Source organism: Pithys albifrons, chromosome 3, assembly GCF_047495875.1.
Source record: "Pithys albifrons albifrons isolate INPA30051 chromosome 3, PitAlb_v1, whole genome shotgun sequence".
In the NCBI taxonomy this organism is placed as follows: domain Eukaryota; kingdom Metazoa; phylum Chordata; class Aves; order Passeriformes; family Thamnophilidae; genus Pithys; species Pithys albifrons.
In genome coordinates, this window is record NC_092460.1 from 76463721 (window position 1) to 76485781 (window position 22061).

At 36.4% G+C, this 22061-nt stretch overlaps 1 protein-coding gene across 2 annotated transcripts in view; it reads right to left on the reverse strand.

Annotated features, from left to right (window-relative positions):
* Positions 1-22061, reverse strand: part of TFEC (transcription factor EC) — a 90494-nt gene that overhangs the window by 16523 nt on the left and 51910 nt on the right. The window contains exons 2-5 of one of the 2 annotated variants that reach the window (XM_071552442.1): positions 19213-19464; positions 16959-17054; positions 2172-2286; positions 1247-1303 (exon numbers count right to left, since the gene is read on the reverse strand). In XM_071552442.1, the coding sequence (XP_071408543.1) occupies positions 1247-1303; positions 2172-2286; positions 16959-17054; positions 19213-19464 (520 nt within the window). Of the gene's footprint in view, positions 1-1246; positions 1304-2171; positions 2287-11913; positions 12028-16958; positions 17055-19212; positions 19465-22061 lie in introns of those variants that run through there. The other variant, XM_071552443.1, reaches the window with a different exon arrangement.

Sequence of the window (22061 nt, forward strand, 5' to 3'; positions counted from 1 at the left end):
GCAGCTGTATTGGCATTTCAGAGATTATGGGCTAGCAACAGTTCTAAAAATCTACATGATCTGTCTGTAGTCCCCAAAACAATTCCAGACAGATGTAAGGATGCTTTCTGGAAATTCTCAGTAGCAGAAAGTTGTTCACAGTGGTTTGCAGCATGTTATACCAGTGGATGTGTACTTTCCAGTGTGTAATTTCATGCATGTAAAGCCATAAATCCCTGTAAGATTACTGAAATAGCCAGAGAACCAAGATATAAAGAAGAAAATAAAGATATAAATAGTGGCTATTAATTAATTACCAAATTGGATTTAAATTCATAGAATCATAGAATATCTCTAGTTGATTCATAAGGATCTTTGAATCCAACTCCTATACTATTTCTGTTAGAAAAAGTGGAAAGGAGAACTGGGAAGTGTAACTGCTCTATTCAACACTTTCCAAAAAGAACCCTTCAGGCTTTTTGTTTCAAATTAACCTTTACAGGGAAAAATTGCCTAATTTTATATGTAATTTTCTCTCAGTAATGACTGATTTTTTTTTCTATTCTGTATAAACTAAATTGTTCTTTTGTTTTTATAAATCTATTATTTAGACACTGAACTATGAATTTCACTATGTTCTAAAAGACTATTCCTCTAAAACCAAAATGCCTAACATCTGTACCTGGCTGCACTGCTCTCCATAAAGGAAAAAGAGGTGTATCCCAGAGTCCAGAGGTTACAGGGCTTGTGTATCAGAGCAGAGTCAGAACACTGTGAGTCTCACCCAGCCCTGACCTTACCTCCTTTCGTGACATAAAATTTTCATAACTTTAGGCACTTAAGAATACAATTTTTTCCCCTCCCCATCACCCATTGAGAGATACAGCCTTTTGCTTGGATGCTTCAGTAAATAAGGTGTGAAGACTGGATTTTCACTCTTGTTTTTCTCATAATCTCCTTCCTTTCTTGTCGGTTTTGCACTGTAATTCTTAGAGACAACATCAAGTTAAGTGTACAACTGTAGGATAAAAACATACTAGCAGGAGGTGATATGGAAATAAATTAATTGCAATATGAAAAGAAAGACGGAAATTAATTTCATGAAAGAAAGCTCTGTGGTTGGCTGTGTTTGAAGTCTGAGTTCAATTTGATTAGCCTGGTAAGATGCTGTTCTAGAAGAAGAGCAGAGATGTGGTAGCTAATGTATAATATTTTTACATTCTCCATACATTCCAATTAATGAGATGGAAGATTAACATATACTTACTGAGATTGTGGTTATCCTTTTTTTGTCTCTCCTTTGCCATTGCTCTTGTATCTGCTTCTGACAGAAAGTAACATTTATTAAAATAGTACTTAAGATGAAATTTCAGTACTTCTTTCACCTTTCCAAAATGGCCTCTTGTCATGGAGACCAGATTTCCAGTCCTTTTACTACCTTGTTATTTTTATTATTAAAGCAGATCACAGGCAAATCTATTGGTTACAATTACTAAATTTTGCACAAATGTGGCAAGCTGCTTAAGATCTTTTTATTACACATTTTTTTATTTGAGAACATAGAAATACCATGGAGGGGTATTTTCCTCCAATTTGCTGTATTTTACATCAGGATAAAACATACAATACACTAAAGTGAATATGGATTTTCTATATCCCATAATGCAAGAGTTAATAAGATTTGTAAGATATTGAACAAACTCATTGTTTCCTCTGAGTGACACTAAGAAACTGTACATGATTTTTAGCATTCTTTGGATTAATTAAATGTAACTTTTAAAGTTCTTAATACACTAATATAGATTTACCTTGAATAGACTTATTGTAAAGTTTTAAAAGAACCATTTGTTCTAACCTGGAACAAATTTAACGGATGACAGTTTATTTATACTCTTGATCAGGAACGAACATGTAGAAGACTATACTATGTTTTCTAAAATATTAAGGTTTATTAGAAGCTTGATGTTCATAAAAAGAAGGGGAGAAACATAGTTTCTGAGCTGCTACAAAGGAGTACAACAAGAAGACATTTCTCCTTGCTTTGTTCTTTCCCTTACAAGAAACTACAAAGTGCAAAATTCTCAAGAATTTAATTAGGGATATCTTTTTCATGTGTAAGATTTATTCAACTTTTAAGAGACACGCCATCACTTTTGCAATTATGAAATACTAAAATCTCAGAGTTCTTTTACCTGTGAGTTCCCTTTTTACAGGTAGATTAGCGGGGCAAGAAGCATTTGTGAGATTCATAGTAGCTGGTGCCATTCCCTGGTCACTGTTATATATATCCAAAATGCTGCTAGATAGCTTGAGGGGTACGTAAGGAAAAAATAAAAAAAAATAAACTAAGTTAAAGACTTAAAAGACTAAAAAAACCACAAAAACCAACATAAATGCAAGGAGCAAACATCTTTGGATATGTCTGGTGTTCTTTAGAAGGAGTTCTGTATAGGGAAAGTTTACCATACTCTCATAATTTTTTTCCTTGTAGAAACTGTGAGCTTCAGCACACATTATTTTGAATGAACACAATTTCCCAATTACTTCCTCAGTGTGCATGGCAGTGCTTCCTATATTTTCATATTAAATTTGAAATTTTAAATGTTTTATTTTTAAATAATAATTTTATTAAATTAAGAACTTCACTAGATCATCTGAGATCCTAGTGCCAGATAAAGTCTCCCAGTTCTGTTTAATACAATTAAATAATCAGAGTTCTTTTTGAATGCACATAAATAGCATGCTCATTTTTAAGTAGATGTTTATTACCTAGGAAAACTGATAATTCTTGAATACCATTAAAAATCACAACAGCAAGTTAGTTTTGAAAATCTGCTTACATATTTGATCTCTAAATGAAAATACTGTTAAAGAGAATGTTTGGAATTCAGATGAGAATTACCCAAGAACAAGCAATGTTTAATATGTAGGATTTGAATGCTAAGAGTATGCATGTTAAGCACCTTTGTTTCATTCCAGAGGGGTAAACTGACAAGTATTAAAGACTTCACTGCAGCTTTACCTTTGCATTTCCTTTGTTCCAGTGATAGGATAACTACATAACAAGAGTGAACTCATATTAGTTTTAGACACATATTTAATTACTTCCTACATTCATGTAAATTAATTTGGCTTATTAAAATTATATAAAAACAGAATGATATAAAAAATTGAGAGTCGATGTGATTTCTATCCTCATTCCAGTGGACTTTGAATAAGGATGTTATGTGATTTAGGCTACTGTTTTTGTGAAATGTTAGGAAATAGTAATCACTAAAAATAATATAATTAAATAAATAATCTAACAAATAAGAAATGGATATCTATCATATTTTACATATTTCACTTCTAATTTTCAAGCACCAATTCCAAATTACCCTTGAAAGATAGTTAAACATCTACAGTCTATTCACGAAGGTGTTAATTCAAATAACAGTGTCCAAATCCAAGAGAAAAGGTTGTGAATGGCCAACTTAGCTGGTAATGAAAAAAATACCAATACACCTGAAAGTTCAGAATTCTGTAAGGGTTTGAAAGAACACGAGTAAATTCAACTTAAAACCACAGGTAAATATTTCCAATGAATTTGATTACACAATTGATAAAGGGAATTGCATGTAACTGCTGCTGTTGTCTGGAATAACAGTTCATATACCTCCTTTCTTTAGCAGAGACACTGGGGCAATCAAGTGTCTGTCCATGGTCTGTATCTGATTACATTAAGGCTTTCATTAAGCAGTAAAAGGCATGAAACACCATTGAATCATAGAATATCCTGATTTGGAAGGGACACACATGGATCCTCGAAGTCTAACTCCCAGACCTGCACAAGACAGCCCCAAGAATCACACCATGTGCCTGAGAGTATTGTCCAAATGCTTCTGTCAGGCTTGGTGCTGTGACCACTTTCCTAGGGAGTCTGTTCCAGTGCCCAACCCCCACCACTCTCTGGATGAGAAACCATTTCCTAAAATTCAATCTAAAACTTTCCTGAGACAGTTTCTTGCCATTCCCTCCCTGGTCCTGCCACTGGTCACCAGAGAAAAGGGACCAGTGCCTGCCTCTCCTCTTCCCCTCACAAGGCAGTTGTAACTGCAATAAGGTCTCCCCTCAGTCTCCTCTTCTCCAGGCTGAATAAAATAAGTGATCTCAGCCACTCCTCATATGGCTTCCCCTCATGGCCCTTCACCATCTACTGTGCCCTCCTTGGGACACTCTCTGAGAGCTTAATATCTTCCCCAAACTGCACACAATATACAAAGCCACACCAGTGGAGAGCAGAGCAGGACAATCCCCTCCCTCGATGGGCTGGTGATGCTGTTCCTGATGCCCCCCAGGATATGGTTGACTCTCCTGGCTGCCAGGGCACTGCTGACTCATTCAACTTGCCATCAAGCAGGACGCCCAGGTCCCTTTCTACAGTGCTACTTTCCAGCCTCTCATTCCCCAGTCTGTACATGTATCCTGGGGTTTTCTTGTCTCAAATGCAGAATTCTACACCCATCTTTGTTAAATTTCATACAGTTGGTGATTGTCTAGCCTTCTAATTTGTCTAGGTCTCTTTGCAGAGCCTCTGCCAAATGTTCCATATCACCTTTGTTTCATGCAGATGTTCACCAGCAATTTTCCCCCCATCATTTCAGAATTTTTATCAGCCATTAGGAAAACAGAATAATCCCTCTATATGGAGATGATGAAAATGAAGCCTAAACTCAAGTAATTCAGCTACTGATGACTTGAATCCTATCATCTCACTAATTAGAATGATTCATATAAGTGTTACTCCAGAAGGAATAGTCAAGGAAGGAGAGGCAGTCGGGTAGCCCTCTATTCTACAGAGTGTTTTGATTGTCTAGAACTGAATGATGGTGATGATAGGCTTGAGTGTTTATGGGTAAGAATCAGGAGGAAGGCCAATAAGGCAGATATCCTAGTGGGACTGTTATAGACCACCCAACCAGGATGAAGAGGCAACTGAAATATTCTATAAGCAGCTGAGGGAAGTCTTGTGATTGCTGGCCCTTGTTCACATGGGGGACTTCAACTTACAAGATGTCAGCTGGAAATACAACAGCCAAGAGGAAACAGTCCAGGAGGTGAACAGAGAAGGACTGGTGGATGATGTGATAGTTGGAGGCTGACCTGGGCACAGTGATCATTAAATGACAGAGTTTTTGATTCTTGGAGAAGTGAGGAGAAGGGTCAGCAGAGCTGGACTTTGACTTCCAGAGGGCAGACTTTGGCCTGTTTAGGAGACTCATTGAGAGAATTCCTTTGGAGGTGGTCCTGAAGGGGAAAGGAGTCCAGGAAGACTGGACCAAGAAGGGGAAATGCTAAAGGTGCAGGGGCAGGCCATCTTCATGTTCCAAAAGATAAGCCAGTGGGGAAGACTGCCTTGGCTGAATAGAGAGCTTTGGCTGGAACTCAGGGAAAAACGGACAGCGTATCCTTTGGAAGAAGGGGCAACTCAGTAGGACAGCAAGGATGTTGTGAGGTTCCACAGGGAGAAAATTTGAAGGTCCAAAACCTAACCAGAACTTTATCTGGCCACTACTGTAAAAGATAATGATGAAAAAGTGTTTCAGTTTCTATAAATACATCCACAACAAAAGGAAGAGTAAGGAGAAGTTCCATGTTTTATTGGATGTGGGAGAAAACACAGTGACAAAGGCTTAGGTACTTAGTGCCTTTTTTGCCTCAGTCTTTAACAGTGATACCACTTGTTCTTTGGGTACTCAGCCACTGGAGCTAGAAGACAAAGAGCAGAATGAAGACCCCATAATCCAAGAGAAGTGGTTATTTCACTTAGATGCACATAGATTTATGAGGCCGGATGGGATGTACCCAAGGACCTCTTCTTCTGGCAGAAGAGCTCACTGAGCCACCTTTGATCATTTACCAGCCACCCTGATTAACTGCTGAGAAGCCAGTTTGCTATAGGTTAGCAAATGTGACACCCATCTACAGGAAGTGCCAGAAGGAGAATGAAAGAACTATAGGCCTGTCATCCTGACCTAGGTGACAGGAAAGGTTGTAGAAATTTAGTGTCAATTGCACTACCAACTTCCTCTTTCTTCTGTGAATTTAGTAGAAATACAGTATATTGTAATGGGCACTATGATGAATAAGTGGCTTTGTTGGATAGGGCCACTGGTGATCTCCCTTTGATACACAGTCTTCATCCACAGTTAGTCAGCATGAAAAAGACACTATGAATTAGTGTGCAACGAATAACTCTCAGAGTCAGGAGTCAGGATCTGAGAAGGAATAGGGGATGGTTAATTTGAACTGTCCTGAACATTTAGGATGAACTCAATAACCTGTTTCTTCTTCTTGACTCTAAAGAAAGTCTGGGGTGACTGTTTCGGGCTATCTATGTGTACCTCTTCATGAAACCTCACTGTGCTCCTAATGTGAAAAGTTCCACATAAACTCTTATTTTAAAAATCACAAAAGAGAAACTTCCTTTGAAAATATTCACATTTCTGATTATCAGAAATTCTGATTATTTTAAAATGCAGTCAAAAAATGTATCAAACAATTTTGTTGAAACTCTATCTGAATTTGATCTGCATTTCTATTAAGCATGGAAAATCGCAAGGAATTTCCTTGCTAATGTTACTGAACACTGAGAAGAATTTTATAGTAGAAATTGGCCAATTTTGATACAACATGAGGAAAGATACTGTTTTGGTCTAATAGAGGAGGAAGTTCTTTTAGAAATGTTAACTAATTTTTTAATTATAAAGACAAAATATATAGCACATATGTATTATAGAATTTGTAGGTCAAGATACATCTAGTTGTTTAAATGTGCACTAAAACTCATACATCACAGTGCAATTTATATCTTATGGCGTTATTTAAGTGGGGAAAGTTTTTGCAGTACTGAGTGTTCAAATAGCCTCCAGTCTTACCTTACAAGATTGAAAAAAATTTAAAAAAAAATTAGACATAATCTTACAAAAATTCAACACAATCTTACCACAAACACAAATCATTTGCAATGGCACAATTATATTATATGTGTACAGAGATGATCTTCCAATTAATTTAATAGCACTGTCACAACTGATGAATCCCAAACCACTTTAAAATTCCAGCCGATACACTGTGTCAAAAGCATGTTTTTGCTTTCACTTTAGAGCTGCGGAAACAGACATTTGGGTACGAAAATTCATAAGTCCCAGGAAATTATCCTGCAGGTGTCACGAGCTGTATTGATTCATACCTGCATTGTTCTGAGAAGTGCTGATAATTTCCAGACCTTGTATTCATGATATATATATTTATGTATATATATCTGAGAATTTAGATGCAAGTGGTTTGTGAGGGATGAGAACACAAATATTGAAAAGAGCAGAATATAGTAAGTGATCTTTCCTACTTACAAAATACAGACAGCTTTGGACAAAAGATCAACTACTTTAGCACAGCAAATGGTTAAGTGGAAATAACCAGTGACAACGTGGTACAGGAAAAGAATAGTACCATATCTAATTAAAACTGCAAGGAGAATTAAAGAAAGCAGACTGTAATTAACGAAGTTAGCATTTGGCAAGGACAGTGGGGTTAACATTCTTTCTTTTGTGTAAAGTGTCATGGGATCTTCGATTCCTGTGTGCAAAGACTGGAACATGAGAATTTCCATTCATGGGACTCAGTCCTGAAAGATGCTCAACTTTGAAGTTTAGACCAATTATAAAAGCAAACTTCAGCTGGAGTACCTGAGTGAGTACACCTCACATGTGCCTGAGACCTTGTGCTTGCTGACAGTGTTCAAGGCATGTACTATGAAGGTCTCATCAAGAAAAGCTTGCTATGTTCAATACTTGGGTCTGAACTGCTACACAGGCAGGAATGTGCAGTAGATACTAAGGGTTCATTATCAGAATGGATAACTAGCAATGGGCAGCTGTGATCACAATTTGCAGTCTCTAATATCAAGTTTTGGGGTTGGTGATTTGGGGATTTTTGTTGTTGTTTTTTTTGGTTGAGTTTTTTGGTTGGGTTTTTTGGTTTTTTTTGAAGGAAAACATTACTAACGGAAATACTTATTAAGGGAAATAATTATTAAGGGAAATAATGTGGTATTCCAAATCCTGTAGCTTGATAACTCTTGGTAAATACCATGTAATTTCAAGGAAGACTTAAGCCAATAGCATTTCCATATCTTCTAAGAGAAAGATTCTTAATGTGATGATAAAATATATGGATATAGGTTGTCTGGGCCTGTTCACCTGTAGTCCCTAGGGCTCCATGTTGCAACAGTTTTCACTTGCATGATCACAGATTATTGAATTATTTTTCCATTTTGGTTAATCTTTGCATGATATTTGCCTTACAGTAACATTCAAGTCTGTAAGGATTGTGGCTCTATCACAATCAGTGTTGCATAGCTAGAGAATATCAGTCCAACACGTATACAAAATCTTGTAGAATTTTCTTAATTTAAAAATTCTACTGAATGTAGCAATGTCCATTCTGAACTAGAAAGCATTTCCTGGATATGGGGTTCATTTAATGCATTATCACATAATCTATTTCATAAGCCAATAATGCTCCATCTAACATCAATTAGGTTTCACACCTCAAATATTTTTATTTGGAGTATGTTGGAAAAGTTGAATGATTGCAAAGTATTGTCAGAGTTATTTTTTTATTTCCATTCCCAGACAAATTTTCTTTGTTTTTGTGTTTCTTTAATGTGTATAGTTCATTGTTCAACATCCCCATGTGGCTACTGTGAGTGAATACAGCTCCCTTAAGAGTTTGTTTTGCTAAACAGAACAGGTTATGCTTCTTTAGACAGACTTCCCATGATATTATATGTTCTAACAAGCCTCTCTCTACCTTTCCTTCTTTGAATTAGTTTTTCTGAAGAGTGGACACCTTTATTTGTCTACAGTATTCTTGAAGTTTTGTGCACAATGAATCCCACAGTGGATATTTCCTTGTGTCTCTTGGAAATCTGTCTTATGATGGATACTAAGATCACATTTATCTCCTTTTTGCAGTCCTATAATTTTGATGGCTTACAGTTATCCTCTGGGCAACTAATGTAACCAGATCTTTTTCTGTCATCTCCAGTTAATGAGCTCTCAGCTTACTGCAGACATTCCTGTTATTAGTATTTAAATGAATGACCTTGCACTCAATACTATTACATTCATTCCATTTAGACTACTCTGTCATCACAGTCTTATATTCTTATATAATTCTTCCTCTATGATATCCTTATCCTCCTTTGTATTGGCAATACTTTATACTTTTGCTACCTCAGTAAATTTCATCAGTATAAATGTATTTTTTGTACCAAGAGCACTAATGAAAATATTAAATAAACTGAAGCTGAGGATTGATTATTGGGGCACTTCATTAACATCCTTTATTTAAAAAAAAATAAATCCTTATCTGTAGCTTGCTCCTTAACCTGAAAGCAATTCTGTTCAGTTACTTTCTAGATAATCTGCATTGGATTTTACTAATATGCAAAGAAGTTTGCAATCAACAAACCCAACGCATGCAGGACTAGCTAGAAAGACTAACTCCAGTAGGAAACAGCTCTCCATACATCCAAAGGATGCCACTAATCAAGTATGATGGAGGGTGCACATTTTTAAAGAGCAGACACCAGACATTTTAGTTGTTAAAAATTACTAAACCCAAAGATAGGAAGAGCTTTTCACCAAAGGTATCTGGACTGTCCTGCAGATCAAAACAGTTCATCAGCTAGCCTCCTTTCCTTTGAGGAACCTGCAAACAGACAGCAGGATGGACTGTCCTATTAGTGCAGACTTATTTCCAGCCACCATTTCTCCCAGTTTTTCTTCAGTTCTTCAAAGTCCCACCCAAAAGCCCAAGTGTACAATCAGAAGGGTCAAGATGCACCCAAAAAATACAGAGGTCAGGACCAAACTGCCTCTACCAGAGGCTGGTATACTTATCCCAAGAAGAGACTGTGTAGCTGCCTAACCTGAAAGGCTGAGTACTGTATCTGCAAGAGAAAATTTCTTTCCATGCTTGGTAAAAATTGGTACTTGCTCAGACTGCATCTAAAAGATTAGGGCAATACTTTACCATTTCCCACCACTAAATATACCTCACTTAAATCACGTTTTCATGAGATTAATTGATAGCATCACTTCCAAGAAGAATTTTGTAAAATGGAGCCACTTCTCCTTCTTAGCCACAAAAAAAAAAAGTTACCACCCATCTATTTCAATGCGGTTCTTTCTTCTTCATGTTAATTTTTAAAAAGTAAATAAAAGCAGAGATTATATAACATTTTTAAATTCTCATCCCATACATACATGTCAAATATAAAAATCTAAACTTGGAACAGTGTCCACAGATCATTTTACAAGTCAAGTAAAAGTTTGTTCAGTATTTGTGTTACTGGGATACAAAGCAGAAAAACACTGTTAATTGCTTGCCATGCCTTTACTATTTATTCATGACAGGTAAATAAAGCTTTTTTTCAATCTTTCAGCGTCACAGATTGACATGAAAATGTGTACTGAATTTGACAAAATAGTGAGTTGATCAATAAGTGTATAATAATCCAGTCATCAAAAAACCATTTTTTAAATAGCAATATATGGTATACAGGGTGTTTCCAAGTTTTGACAAAGAAAACAATGGGGTAATTCTTGTATCTTCCATATGCGTTTTAGTTAATTGTGACTTTTCATCTTTTCAAAAGTATTGCAGACAGCATGCATAATCTTGTGAATCAATGCAAGTCCTGTGCTCAAAAGACTAAAGTTCAGCCTCTGGCTTTCATCTTCAATTGCTATGCTACTTGGAGAAAGCTGAACATAAACTGTGTTATCCTTTTCATTTGTAAAGATGTGTTTACACTCTCAATGGCCAAAGAATCTGGCATATACTGGTTTGAGAGTCTAGAACAAGATGTTCCCATTCACAGCTAAATGTTTTAGGTCCTTTTGTAATTGCAATACAAAATACTTTGAGACTATATGGTCTTCAGTAACAACTAATACCCAAATGTTCTAATTTCTCTTTTTATTATCTAAAGAGAACAGCAGAAAATGGTAGCCTCCTCAGACATGTTTTCATTTGAACAAATTGTATCTCCTTCTATATTTATCTTTAACATGGTTCATAATTACACACTCCTCAACGAATCACTTTATGTTCAGATATATTATACTTCATATTATATATTATGCATGAAAACTGGTTCATTTTTCATCTTCAAATAATGATCATCAAGCTGGTTCATTATTCATCAGAGAAAAATGAACTCTGTTCATATTCCTAGTCACAGTACATTCCTGCCCTGGTGATATACATAGAAGTCCATTGTCTAATTAATTTTTTGATCAAAAATGACCAAGCAAAGGAATTTTCTGGAGAATCAATCCTTTGCAGAAGATATCTGCTTTTTTCAATTATTATCTCTTAATTGTATGTTTTTAGCTGTTCTTGGCTTTTCTGGTTACAAAACTAACATAACAGACACAACCTGGAAGTGAAGTGATGCTTTGTCATCATCCAACTTCCAGCTGGAAATCAAGTGTCATAGGCGTACGGCCCACTAAAAAAAGTGGACCACAGTTTCTCCTGACCCAAAGTAAAGTATGCTCCATGCTATGAATATCTTTTCTACAGCATGAGGTAAATTGCAAACACTCATACCCAATATATTTGAGATTCTTAGAGCGGGGTAGAGAACTGTACACTGCCCATCTCAGCCTCAAAATACTAAATTGTGTGAAACAGCAAAAGAAAATTTACCGACATTCATATGACATTCAAAACAAAAGACATCTCCAGCTGCAGAAAACAGACCTGAAGAGTTCCCCATTTGTGCTTTTCACTGTTATTGTTTTGCAACTGAAGCAACTAAAAGACACAACTTCCTAACCTTTATAGTATTGAAGAAAGACAAACAAAATATTTGCTCACCAGTTTTATTTTTGAGGAGTCTATTATTTCCTCAATAGCTACCGACTGTTCCTTCTCCTTCATTTTTCTTTTTCATTAAACTTGGAAATCATACCAGAGAGTGCTAGAGAGAAGTTTATATATGTAGGTGAACTTTGATGCTTCCTTGGACTTTAAGACTAATCTAGTGTAGAATGTGACTGACAAAGCATTTTCATTGATGTTATGCAGCCTTTTCAAGTTACCCAACCTAAGCAAATGAGATTGTTAATGTTTACTCTGGCCTTTTCTTGAAAATGGTTCTGAACTTTGGCAGATTTTATCAACTTATAAAGGTTGCCAAATGACACCAGTATTCACTAAATAAAATATCCTCAGGGGGCTGCCTAGATCAGCAATACTATATGCACCTCTAGTGGAAAGCCAGGTTTCCTTCATGATTGAATAATCACAGCAGTTATTGAATAATATACTTTGGAGCATACCTACTTGAATTTCTTCTTTCTGTATGGTTTCTGAGAATGGGACACACAGCAATTTTTGTAATCTATCCAGATGGTAACCATCAATATTTGACAAATAATTAATACAAATACAAATTATTAATGTCATGATGAGAAACTGTGACCTCAAAGACCTTGGAACAGCAGTGAGATTTTCAGACAGAGTGAACTATGCTTTTACCAATAGTGTCTCCATAAAATGAACAGTAGAGTTAACAGATTTCATCAGGACTTTATACCAGCTGTAGTTAATAGAATCATAAAAATTAAAGAAGAAAAACATCTATCCTGTCCTGTTCTGATCTGACTTCTACTCTATCCCTGTACAACACAAGACTTTTTTAAATGCCAGAGAAGCAAAACAAATACAAGCAAGCCATGAAGCAACTGAGGATTTTCTCCACAAGTTTTCCTGCAAGAGTGACTTGACTCCCAAGCAGACTGGAAGCAGACAGTAGCTCCTAATCTTAATGAGATATTGAACTATGAGTATATGAAATGAAATCATGAAAGTGAAGCAGTGAAGCCTCACAAGATACCTCAAGAACTGACCCATTGCAAGACATTGCCTTCACACAGCACTGCACTCCCCTCTCTGCTACCCTTCCCCTGTCTAGCTGACCCCCAGCTCATGGCTGACACAACCCCTACCTTCCAGCATGCCCATGTGCTTTTGCTTCCCTTCTCTGTTAGGGATTTAATTCTTATCCCAGCATATAAATACCACACACATTAAGTCATATGTAAACAAGGACTGAAGAAATGTGGTTAGCTCACAAATAGACAGTTACCAACAAAAGATCCATTGTTTGTAGCAGCTCTAAATCTCTGAGGTGATGCAAACTTCAAAGCACCAATATCACCATAATGATTTCAGTATGCGGTTAGAGCTGAAACTGTTGGAGGAACTAATGCTATTTCAAACTTCTAAGTATTTATTTTCTTTAAAGGAAAGAATCATTTTTTTTAAATATTTGGGAGAGATTTTTTTTTAAATAACTTGTTTTAACTAATAAATGCTCCACCTTTGTCTCAGACTACCAAGGCCCTTCTGCTTTCTGATTGAGAATAATTCTTCCATCACAATAATGATGCTTTTATCCATATATAATAACAATATCTTCTTTCCATTGCTTTCAGAAAGCATTTCTGCTGGCAAGATCATTCAAGGGGATCATTAAAGAAAACATATTAAAAATAAACCAAATAATCATAGAATACTAAGGGTTGGTATGAATCTTAAAGATCACCAAGTCCCAATCCTCCCTGCCATGGGCAGGGACATCACCCACTAGACCAGGTTGCTCAAGGCCTTATTCAACCTGGCATTGAACACCACCAGGTTTGGGGCATCCACACCTTCTCTGGGCAACCTGTTCCGGTGTCTCACCACCCTCAAAGAAAAGAATTTCTTCCCACATCAACATGGAAGCACTTTTTCTTGGCTCTATTTAGTACTGGACATATTAAAAAAAATCCTACTGTCTGTTAGTAAAAGATTTATAAACCTAAACTATTACAGCAAGGAAAAATTACTTAAAATTGGTATCACCTTCAATGGGTTTTTTCTTAAATTTTACCTTCTCCACAGTGTACAAACAGTTTTTATCCAAAGATAGTTCATAAGAATAGTTATGATTTTATTTCAGCTATGTTTTCTGAACAAAGATATAATTTGGTTTACAAATAGTTTCAGAAGAATCAAGACCTCTTACATATAGGGGTGATCTAATTTTATATTTTAACTGAAATCTAAAATATTCTTATAAAAAGTAGGTTTCTGCCATTAGGGTACTGTGAAGAGAAACAAAAACACAGCCAGAGAATTCCCTACTTTAAACAATCCTTAAGTTGCCACCCAAAACCAGACAGTTTTATGAAACTATAAATTTGGGTCCAAACATAATAAAAGCCACATAATCCAGAATTACAGCTTCAGAAGCTGTAATTATTTTAATGAGAGATGGAGGAATGTTCTTCTTTTCAATTCTCTGATTCTACTAATACATAACTGTAATTCATTAATTCAGGGTCAGACAATGAGCCTTTGAGAAATTATTCACATGAGTGGTCTCACAGAATTCAATGTCCTCATGTAATGTGCCATTAAAATGGTACATGGGTACATCTAACTAAAGCAAACATTAATTCACTGCAACACACAACAGGTAGCACTGTAAGAAGAGGAAAGATTACTCAGCCACTGTCTACTGAGAGCAATGTGAAAAGAAACTGGCTTTGTGATTTTGACGTTTTCAAGAAGAGATTTTGCTGAAAAAACACGAGTCGTATAACACATTCTGAAAACTGAGACAGATTTTTTCAGAATTTCAGAGACTATTCTGCACAGTTTACAAAATCAAGACAATCCTAAGTAAGGAAAAATCTAAGATGAAATTCTAAAGATACCTAAGCATTAGACTGGAAAAGTGTACAGAGAAAGCAAACATCAAAACAGCCAGATACACAGGAAACTCAGTCTCACCTGTGATCTCACTTACTTTACATTCATAGCATCCACCTCAGCAAGGCACCTTTTGCAGAAGTACATGAGAGTTAATGTGAGTCTTTGCTCAAGTACAGCACAAACTCAGCACATCTTCTCAGGGAATTTAGATGTTCTTTCATTCTGGAATATGTCCCCTAGTCCGAGTCTTGCAATTTATACATTTTTAGCTCAGAGAAAGAAATTTTCCTTATGCTTAATGTGATAATGAAAAACTGAATCTGAAAAACTTTTCTTCCACCTGTCGCTCTATCTTTCTCTATTACACAGCTTATGACCAAAACTTTGAAGGCAGATTCAGGATGTTGCTCAAAAGATGCCATAAAACTATGTGTCATGAGCTAAATGCCTGGGAAGACCCCTGTATGCCTATTTCTTTTGTATATTTTTGGAGTACACAATGCTAGAAGAGAGGACAGAAGAGGCAGACACACTGCTACATTTCTTCCACACTGATGCAGTTCATACACCTTGTTGAAGGCAGGCTTTATTTTGCCAAAGTGTTGAACAAGGAGATTTGGAAATTCATGCTAGTCCCTGCCTTAGCTGGCAGCCTGATGATATCCTCAGCACAAACAAAACTCCAAATACCATTACTTTGACCAGAGGCACTGCAGGAGTCCAAAATCTTTGCAAGTATTATACCAACAAGGCCTAAAAGTCCTTGCATATTTCCTTGCTGTGGTCATTTGGGCTTTAGTTTTAGCTAGGCCTCAAATTAGCATCAAGAGTAGGATACTAAATATATTTTAGAGAGATACGTCCTTCATGGCTGAAGATAAAGGCTAATGAGCCTGGAATTAGCATAGATTAACATCATCCAGTTTTAAAAGGTATTGAGAGAGTATGACTTCAATCCAAACCCCAGAATTCATGCCTCTCATCCTCATCCCACTGTGCTACACCTGAAAGAATCCTCCCCTGCCTCAAGTTAATTTGAGTCAAAATATTAATTCACTCCCAGGGAGCATTTCTTTGCTATGTTCTGTACTGAGATATGTATAAATCTGTCCAGCTGTATTAGTTCTCTAACTGGCATGGAAATAAAAGATATTCATGGAACTTTTAATTGACAGTAATACTGAACTGGATAGTGGGTAACACAAGGCAGTAGAAATCTTATCTGCTAAGGTATTTTTGTAGTCAGTGACGTTCTGTAGTCAGAAAAAGATGTTCCTTCAGAGAGTGATTAAGAGCAAACACTTGACTCTGTATTCTGAAATGAACTTGGTAGATTGTCACTACCTGTGAAAGACCTTCTGCCCTCACCAGAGTGAAGTTTCCCTTTATCAGTATACATTTTGAAGCCCTGAGGACAAACAGTTCCCAACATAAATTAAGGTTGAGACAACACAGGACATCCTTCTATAAAGTGCATCAAACTTACTGATAGGTATTACTTTCAGAAATAATAATGCTCAATGTGGTGTTGTGTCCAAAAACAGTCCATCCTTCCTTTTCAAATATCTAACATATATGGAAACATAAGTAGCCTTTGTTAGTCCTCTGCTATTTCTTTACATAAAGACATTATACATTAATTCCCATAAAGCATTTCACTTGAAAAGTTACATTTCTCCTATTTGTCCTTGAAATTTTTCAACTAAATGCAACTTGTCTTTCTGAAAATTAAGAAATAGAGCCCACACTTGCTTCAGCATTAGACACTGGAGAAACTACTATACTTCAGAAGCTGTTTCATGGGGAAGATTTGACTTTTTATAGTTGAGGTAGAAGGATCTTTTAGCAAGAATTTAAAAGGGCTTCTAGGATCCAGAAACTCCTTTTATCCGTTGTCCTGCATAGGAATTAGTAACTCCAATGGCTTATGCACCAGACCTTTTGCTGGGCTTGCACTCTAAATGCTATTCAGACCACTTAAAACAAATGTGTTCCACCACAGTCCTTTTCTATAATATTTATTGACAAAAAGACAAACAACTGAAGAGAAAGAAGAATAGTCCAGTGATACTATGCCTTAGTTTCTGAACTGTGATGTGTTTGAATCACTCAAATTCTAGTATAAACAGCAAGACAAAATTTGACAAAATACTTACAGTTCTTTGCATAAGTAAAGGTGTTTCAGAACAACCTATCGCTTCATCACTAAAATTTGATTCCATATTGATTATGTCTTCAATCACCTCTTCCATCTGATAAAACAATATTTTAAGACAAATCATTAAAAATAATAATGGGAAAAATTTATTTTGAAAATACAGAGGAATTAATCGAGTATTTATTACATTAATAAAAGTGAATTTCAGAAGTTTATATCTTAAAATTGAAATAATTAAAACACTTCTACACAATATGCACTTTTTATACTTCTTGTGAAAACAGTTGTGGTTTAGCAAGTCACATCTTTCCTCTTAAGCACTAGTCTGTTCCCCTATTTTAACCCCTTATTGCAACACAACGATCAGATGACACGAGTGCATTGCTAAGTTTTAACTGTGTCCTGTCATCTTGATCAAGTGTGTAATACCCACAGTGCACTGCTGCTTTGGTGCAGGAAGGCTGAAAGGAACCTGTGGTTCTGCAAGAGTATGAGTCACTCAAGGTTCGGTGTTATACACTGGTCTCCAGATTCAGCAGGCAGAGGTTTGTGTTGTGTTTACACTGGATACTTTTCCAAACAGTCTGCTGGTCCCATTTTGGCTCTAATCAGAGCCAAAAACTACTGAAGCAGATGGAATAGCTCATTAATTACTTGGGATGAAACAGTGAATAGTTTGCAGACCTATAGACATATATGGATTTAGACAAAGTTCAGCATGAGTTTTCAATTATAATTATGGTCTGGTTCCATTCATAAAAATAACTTTGGGAAAGATCCTCTGCTGAACATATCACTGTTAACTCTACTGTCTGTGGCTCTTGAGAGCTCAAGGAAGTGTAGAGGGTCCTGTGCAACAAAAGAAAGTATCACATAGACTTTAGACCTTTCAACATAGATTTTTATGCCACATGGCCCAGCACTGCTCAGACATGCAGTCCCCTAGCACTGTAAAACCAGACAAGTGCTGTGCCAGCAGTTGTGCCCAGAAAGGAAAGCACTGTCAGGGCTAAAAGGATGCCAAGAAATGCCAGCAATTAGACAATAGGGATGACTGCAGTTCACTGCACTAACCTGGGTGTTGACCCTGTATCATTTACAAATATGAACTACAGCCTAATCTCAACCACAAGACATTGTGCCAGTCATCTCCCTGAGACTCTGGGATAGGATTATTCAAATCATTGAAAAGATGCCTGTGAGAATTTTGGCCAGTACCAACTACCACTCTCACAGTCTTCATCAGACACATGTCTGGAGAGGGATTTACAAGAAGCCTTCTTGCTTTCTAGGACACAGAGAGGTACAACAGTAGGTTCCAATTATTCCTGGTCAGATACCCAAAATACCTGAGAGCACTTCCAGCACACTGTACTTGCCAGCATAGAGGTGACCACAGAGGCCTCCACAAAGGCCATCTAAAATAATATTTGCACACTAGTAGCTCCAGTAGTCCATAAACTGGCCTTAAAATGTCAATGCAGAAGGAATAGAGAGGCCCCAGATGAACTCTCCAGGAAGCTTTGTGCATTTTTTTCAGCACCCTCATGCTTAGCTGCATAACATCCAAATGGTCAAATCAGTCACAATGTATTTGTAATATTCTTCTCTTCTGTTAGAGCCCAAGATATAATACACATCTCCATTTCTCATTTCTGTAGGAATTCCCCCTTTACCTAATAAGTAGTTTCTTTTGAAATCTCTTGAAATATTAAAGGCCATAATGATCTACATCTCACACTGTCTGAGAATGTGATATTGCATTATACCTGTCCCTCTATTAAAATCGATGGTGGCACTAAAGTTAGCATTTCTATGCCAATTTACCCAAGATAACCCACATATAAATATACCAGCTAACCGAAAAGTGATTGAGTGATTCTTTCAGTTACATCTTGGAGGTAATCAGTATTGAACTTCTTTATGCACCTAGGATAATACTTTTAGACAGAAATAACTCTCATCTGAAAAAAAATTGCTTTGCAAAGTCCATGTTCAGAAAACGTACAGCAACATATGATGCATATATAAAAAGATGAAACAGTACATTTTAGCTGGCAGCAGTTTAGAAGCTTGATTATGCAATAAGGTATTCATAGGAATAACCCATGTAATCCAAAAGGATACGGGAAGCAAGTGCTGTAATCAAGCACCTCATGCAATTAAAGAACTGTTACAAGGTGGATCCTGTAACTTTTTTGTAGAAGTAGACAAAGCCCAGTTCCCCTTTCATTTCACTGGCCCTGCCCTACCGCATTTTCGTGTTCGCCTCCAGGGGCCAACAACTTGGTCACGGGGCTCTCCGGTGTGCCAATGTCGCTGACCGGAGGCATGTGTCCGTTCCTGAGGATGGAGGTCACCCCCACAGGCTGGATTGTGTGCGAGTGGGACAGGGAGAGTGTCTGACTCGACAGCTTGGTATCGAGTGTCAGGTACTGCTTCACTTGGTGCCTCTGGCTCTGCTGGATGTGGTACCTAGACTGATTTTCCAGGTGTGTTTGTACCTGAGGAGGAATAGAAATAAATGCTGAAATTGCGAGTTTCTGGTATCAGTATTTGGCCATATGCTTACTTAACAATCAAAACAATAGATTAAGCTTTAATAGCACTTGGAAAGAATTATTAAGTTAATTTTTTTTTCAGTTTTGTACCGCTACACATTTCTTACTTATGCACCATTTTCCCCTTACAAAAACTCTGAATAATTGTAAAGAAAAACAGAATTAGAAAAGATAGCCATGATCCTGAGAAAAGATCAGAGATATGGTACACATTTTTCTCTTATAATTCAAAAATAATCACTCTTGAGATTGCTGCAATCAAATCTACAAGCATATATGAACTCTAAAATTAATATCACAGTTTATTCAGTCTTTTGTAAATGAAAGAGTAAATAAATGCATAAAGAAAAATATAATCGGAACAACTTCAAATAGTATCAACAGCAGCAGACATTCACTCACATGAAAATCCATGTTTGTCTCAACTTGTAATAGGTACAGTCAGTTAAATGAGGCATTGCTGTACTTTTGCAACAAAGAGTCCAAGCTAGAGTCCTGAATGCCTATTCAATGTCTGCAAACTGCATGGGCTTCTTAAACTGCCTCTTGAGGACAGATCATTTTTTGAGTTGTAGGACTTTATAAACTGAGTGGTCATGCCAAAATGGCTAATTAAGTAAGATTTTGGGCCATCCTTTTATTACAGAGATTGACAGTTGCTACTTCAAACAGCTCCCATTTCAGAGCAGTGTCACATTCCTGCAATTTAACTACCAGAGGAGCACTGCAGACACAAACTTTTCTGTCATTTCAGCCCTGTGGCTCTCTCCTCTTTCTATGGCATGACTGGTCACAGATTTCTCGTAACAAATTTTTCTCAAGTGGCCTCTGTGTAAGCATGATTATTATTTGCTAAATAATAGCAAGACTTGCTTTGCAGAACTTTTTCCCTAAAAAAAAAAAATCAGTAATTTAAACAAATTTCTTTTTGATTCCCCCTACACACATAAGCAGCAATAAATAGCCCATAAAATCAGTTTGCATTTGAATAAACTATATTTTTGTACAATATTGCATTACCTACTTTATTTTTAATCATGTTATGGTGGCATGTCAAGAATAATTTTAATTATGTTTCTTTAAACTGATTTTTTGTCATATAAAAAAGGTTAAGCCACGCAGTATTGACTATAATATTAATTATTGTGATGTAAGCTTTAAAGTTATTAATAAAATTCCATTAAAATAGGGATATAAAATCTTAAATACAGTTAGGATTTTCCCTCTGGTTTATGTTAGAAAGGTATGCATGGCATGTAAGGTTGTAAAAATTACATGTGTATTTGGGATTTACCTAAATCATGATATTACTTGTCTTAATTTAGATCTTTGTGTTAGCTTTAGAAAGTGTATAAGGCACTGTTACTTTAATCTCTGATTTATCATGTGTAACGATACATGTAAAACCATAACAAATTATTCAGATACTTACACATCTATTTAATGCTTCATACTTAAGCTTGTATTGAAAATTAGACACTCAAGCATCCAAAATATCCTTCATGCCATTTTAAACAGAGTATCAGTCTTAGGCAAAATCTAATGTGCTGAGGGAAAACAAGCATGTCTCACTTGATGATCAGAGTGGGGATTTTCTGTGTGTACTTGTTTTTTGCTGGTGTTTCAGAAGCACCAGTGGACAATTCGTGATTATGTTGGACTCCAGGATCACTCAATGAATCCATGCAAAGTGATCACTACCCAGAACTTTGCAGTACCTAAACTGATGAATATTTTTCCAGCACTGCAGAACTCTATAATCAACAGCTTTGAAAATACAGCTGCTCCATGTGGTATAAATTGGAATGGGATCAACACATAAACTACAATTGCCTTTCACCCCAACTAATTTTTTATCTTAAATGAAGCTGATAAACACTTTGTAGTGAGCAATGAATTTCTGCCTTAGAATTGCTACAGGCCTACCTGAAGCACAAAATCCAGAATATCATATAGCTTCAAATTAACTAGGAAACATAAGGAACTTGTAGTGTTCAAAATATATACTACCTTGTTTTAAATTTGATTCTAATAATGAATTTTAATAAGGAAGTGAGCTCTGACACAGGAAGATTGCTTTTTGCTTTCTCTAGAGCTCAGATTGCTAGTGGCAGATCAAAACCTCTGTGCAGCCTGATTTCCTAGTGAACCACCACAGGGCCATCCCACTGGGTAAAGGGAGAATCTGTGAAAGACAATCAGTTAATTGCTGACAAAGTAAAAAATTAAGTTTATCAGAAGTGGTTATTTAGTATGATACTCTTTCAGTGCTCATACCCTGTCAGTACTTTTCTGAACTTAGACAAGCAGAAAAATTAAATTTTGCTGATGGAATCTGTGCTGTGGTTTTGAAAATCTCTCTGCCTCTTTACTGTGCCAGTTACAGTAATTACAATACCAAGCCTTTGAGGTTAAAAATGGATCCATGCCCTGGTTTACAAAAATGCCATTCCAGATCATCTTTATATTTTCTAAATAAGTCTTAGAAGTCACTGCTAGAAATAAGTAAAGCACTTTTTAAAATCAAACCAAGATGTAAA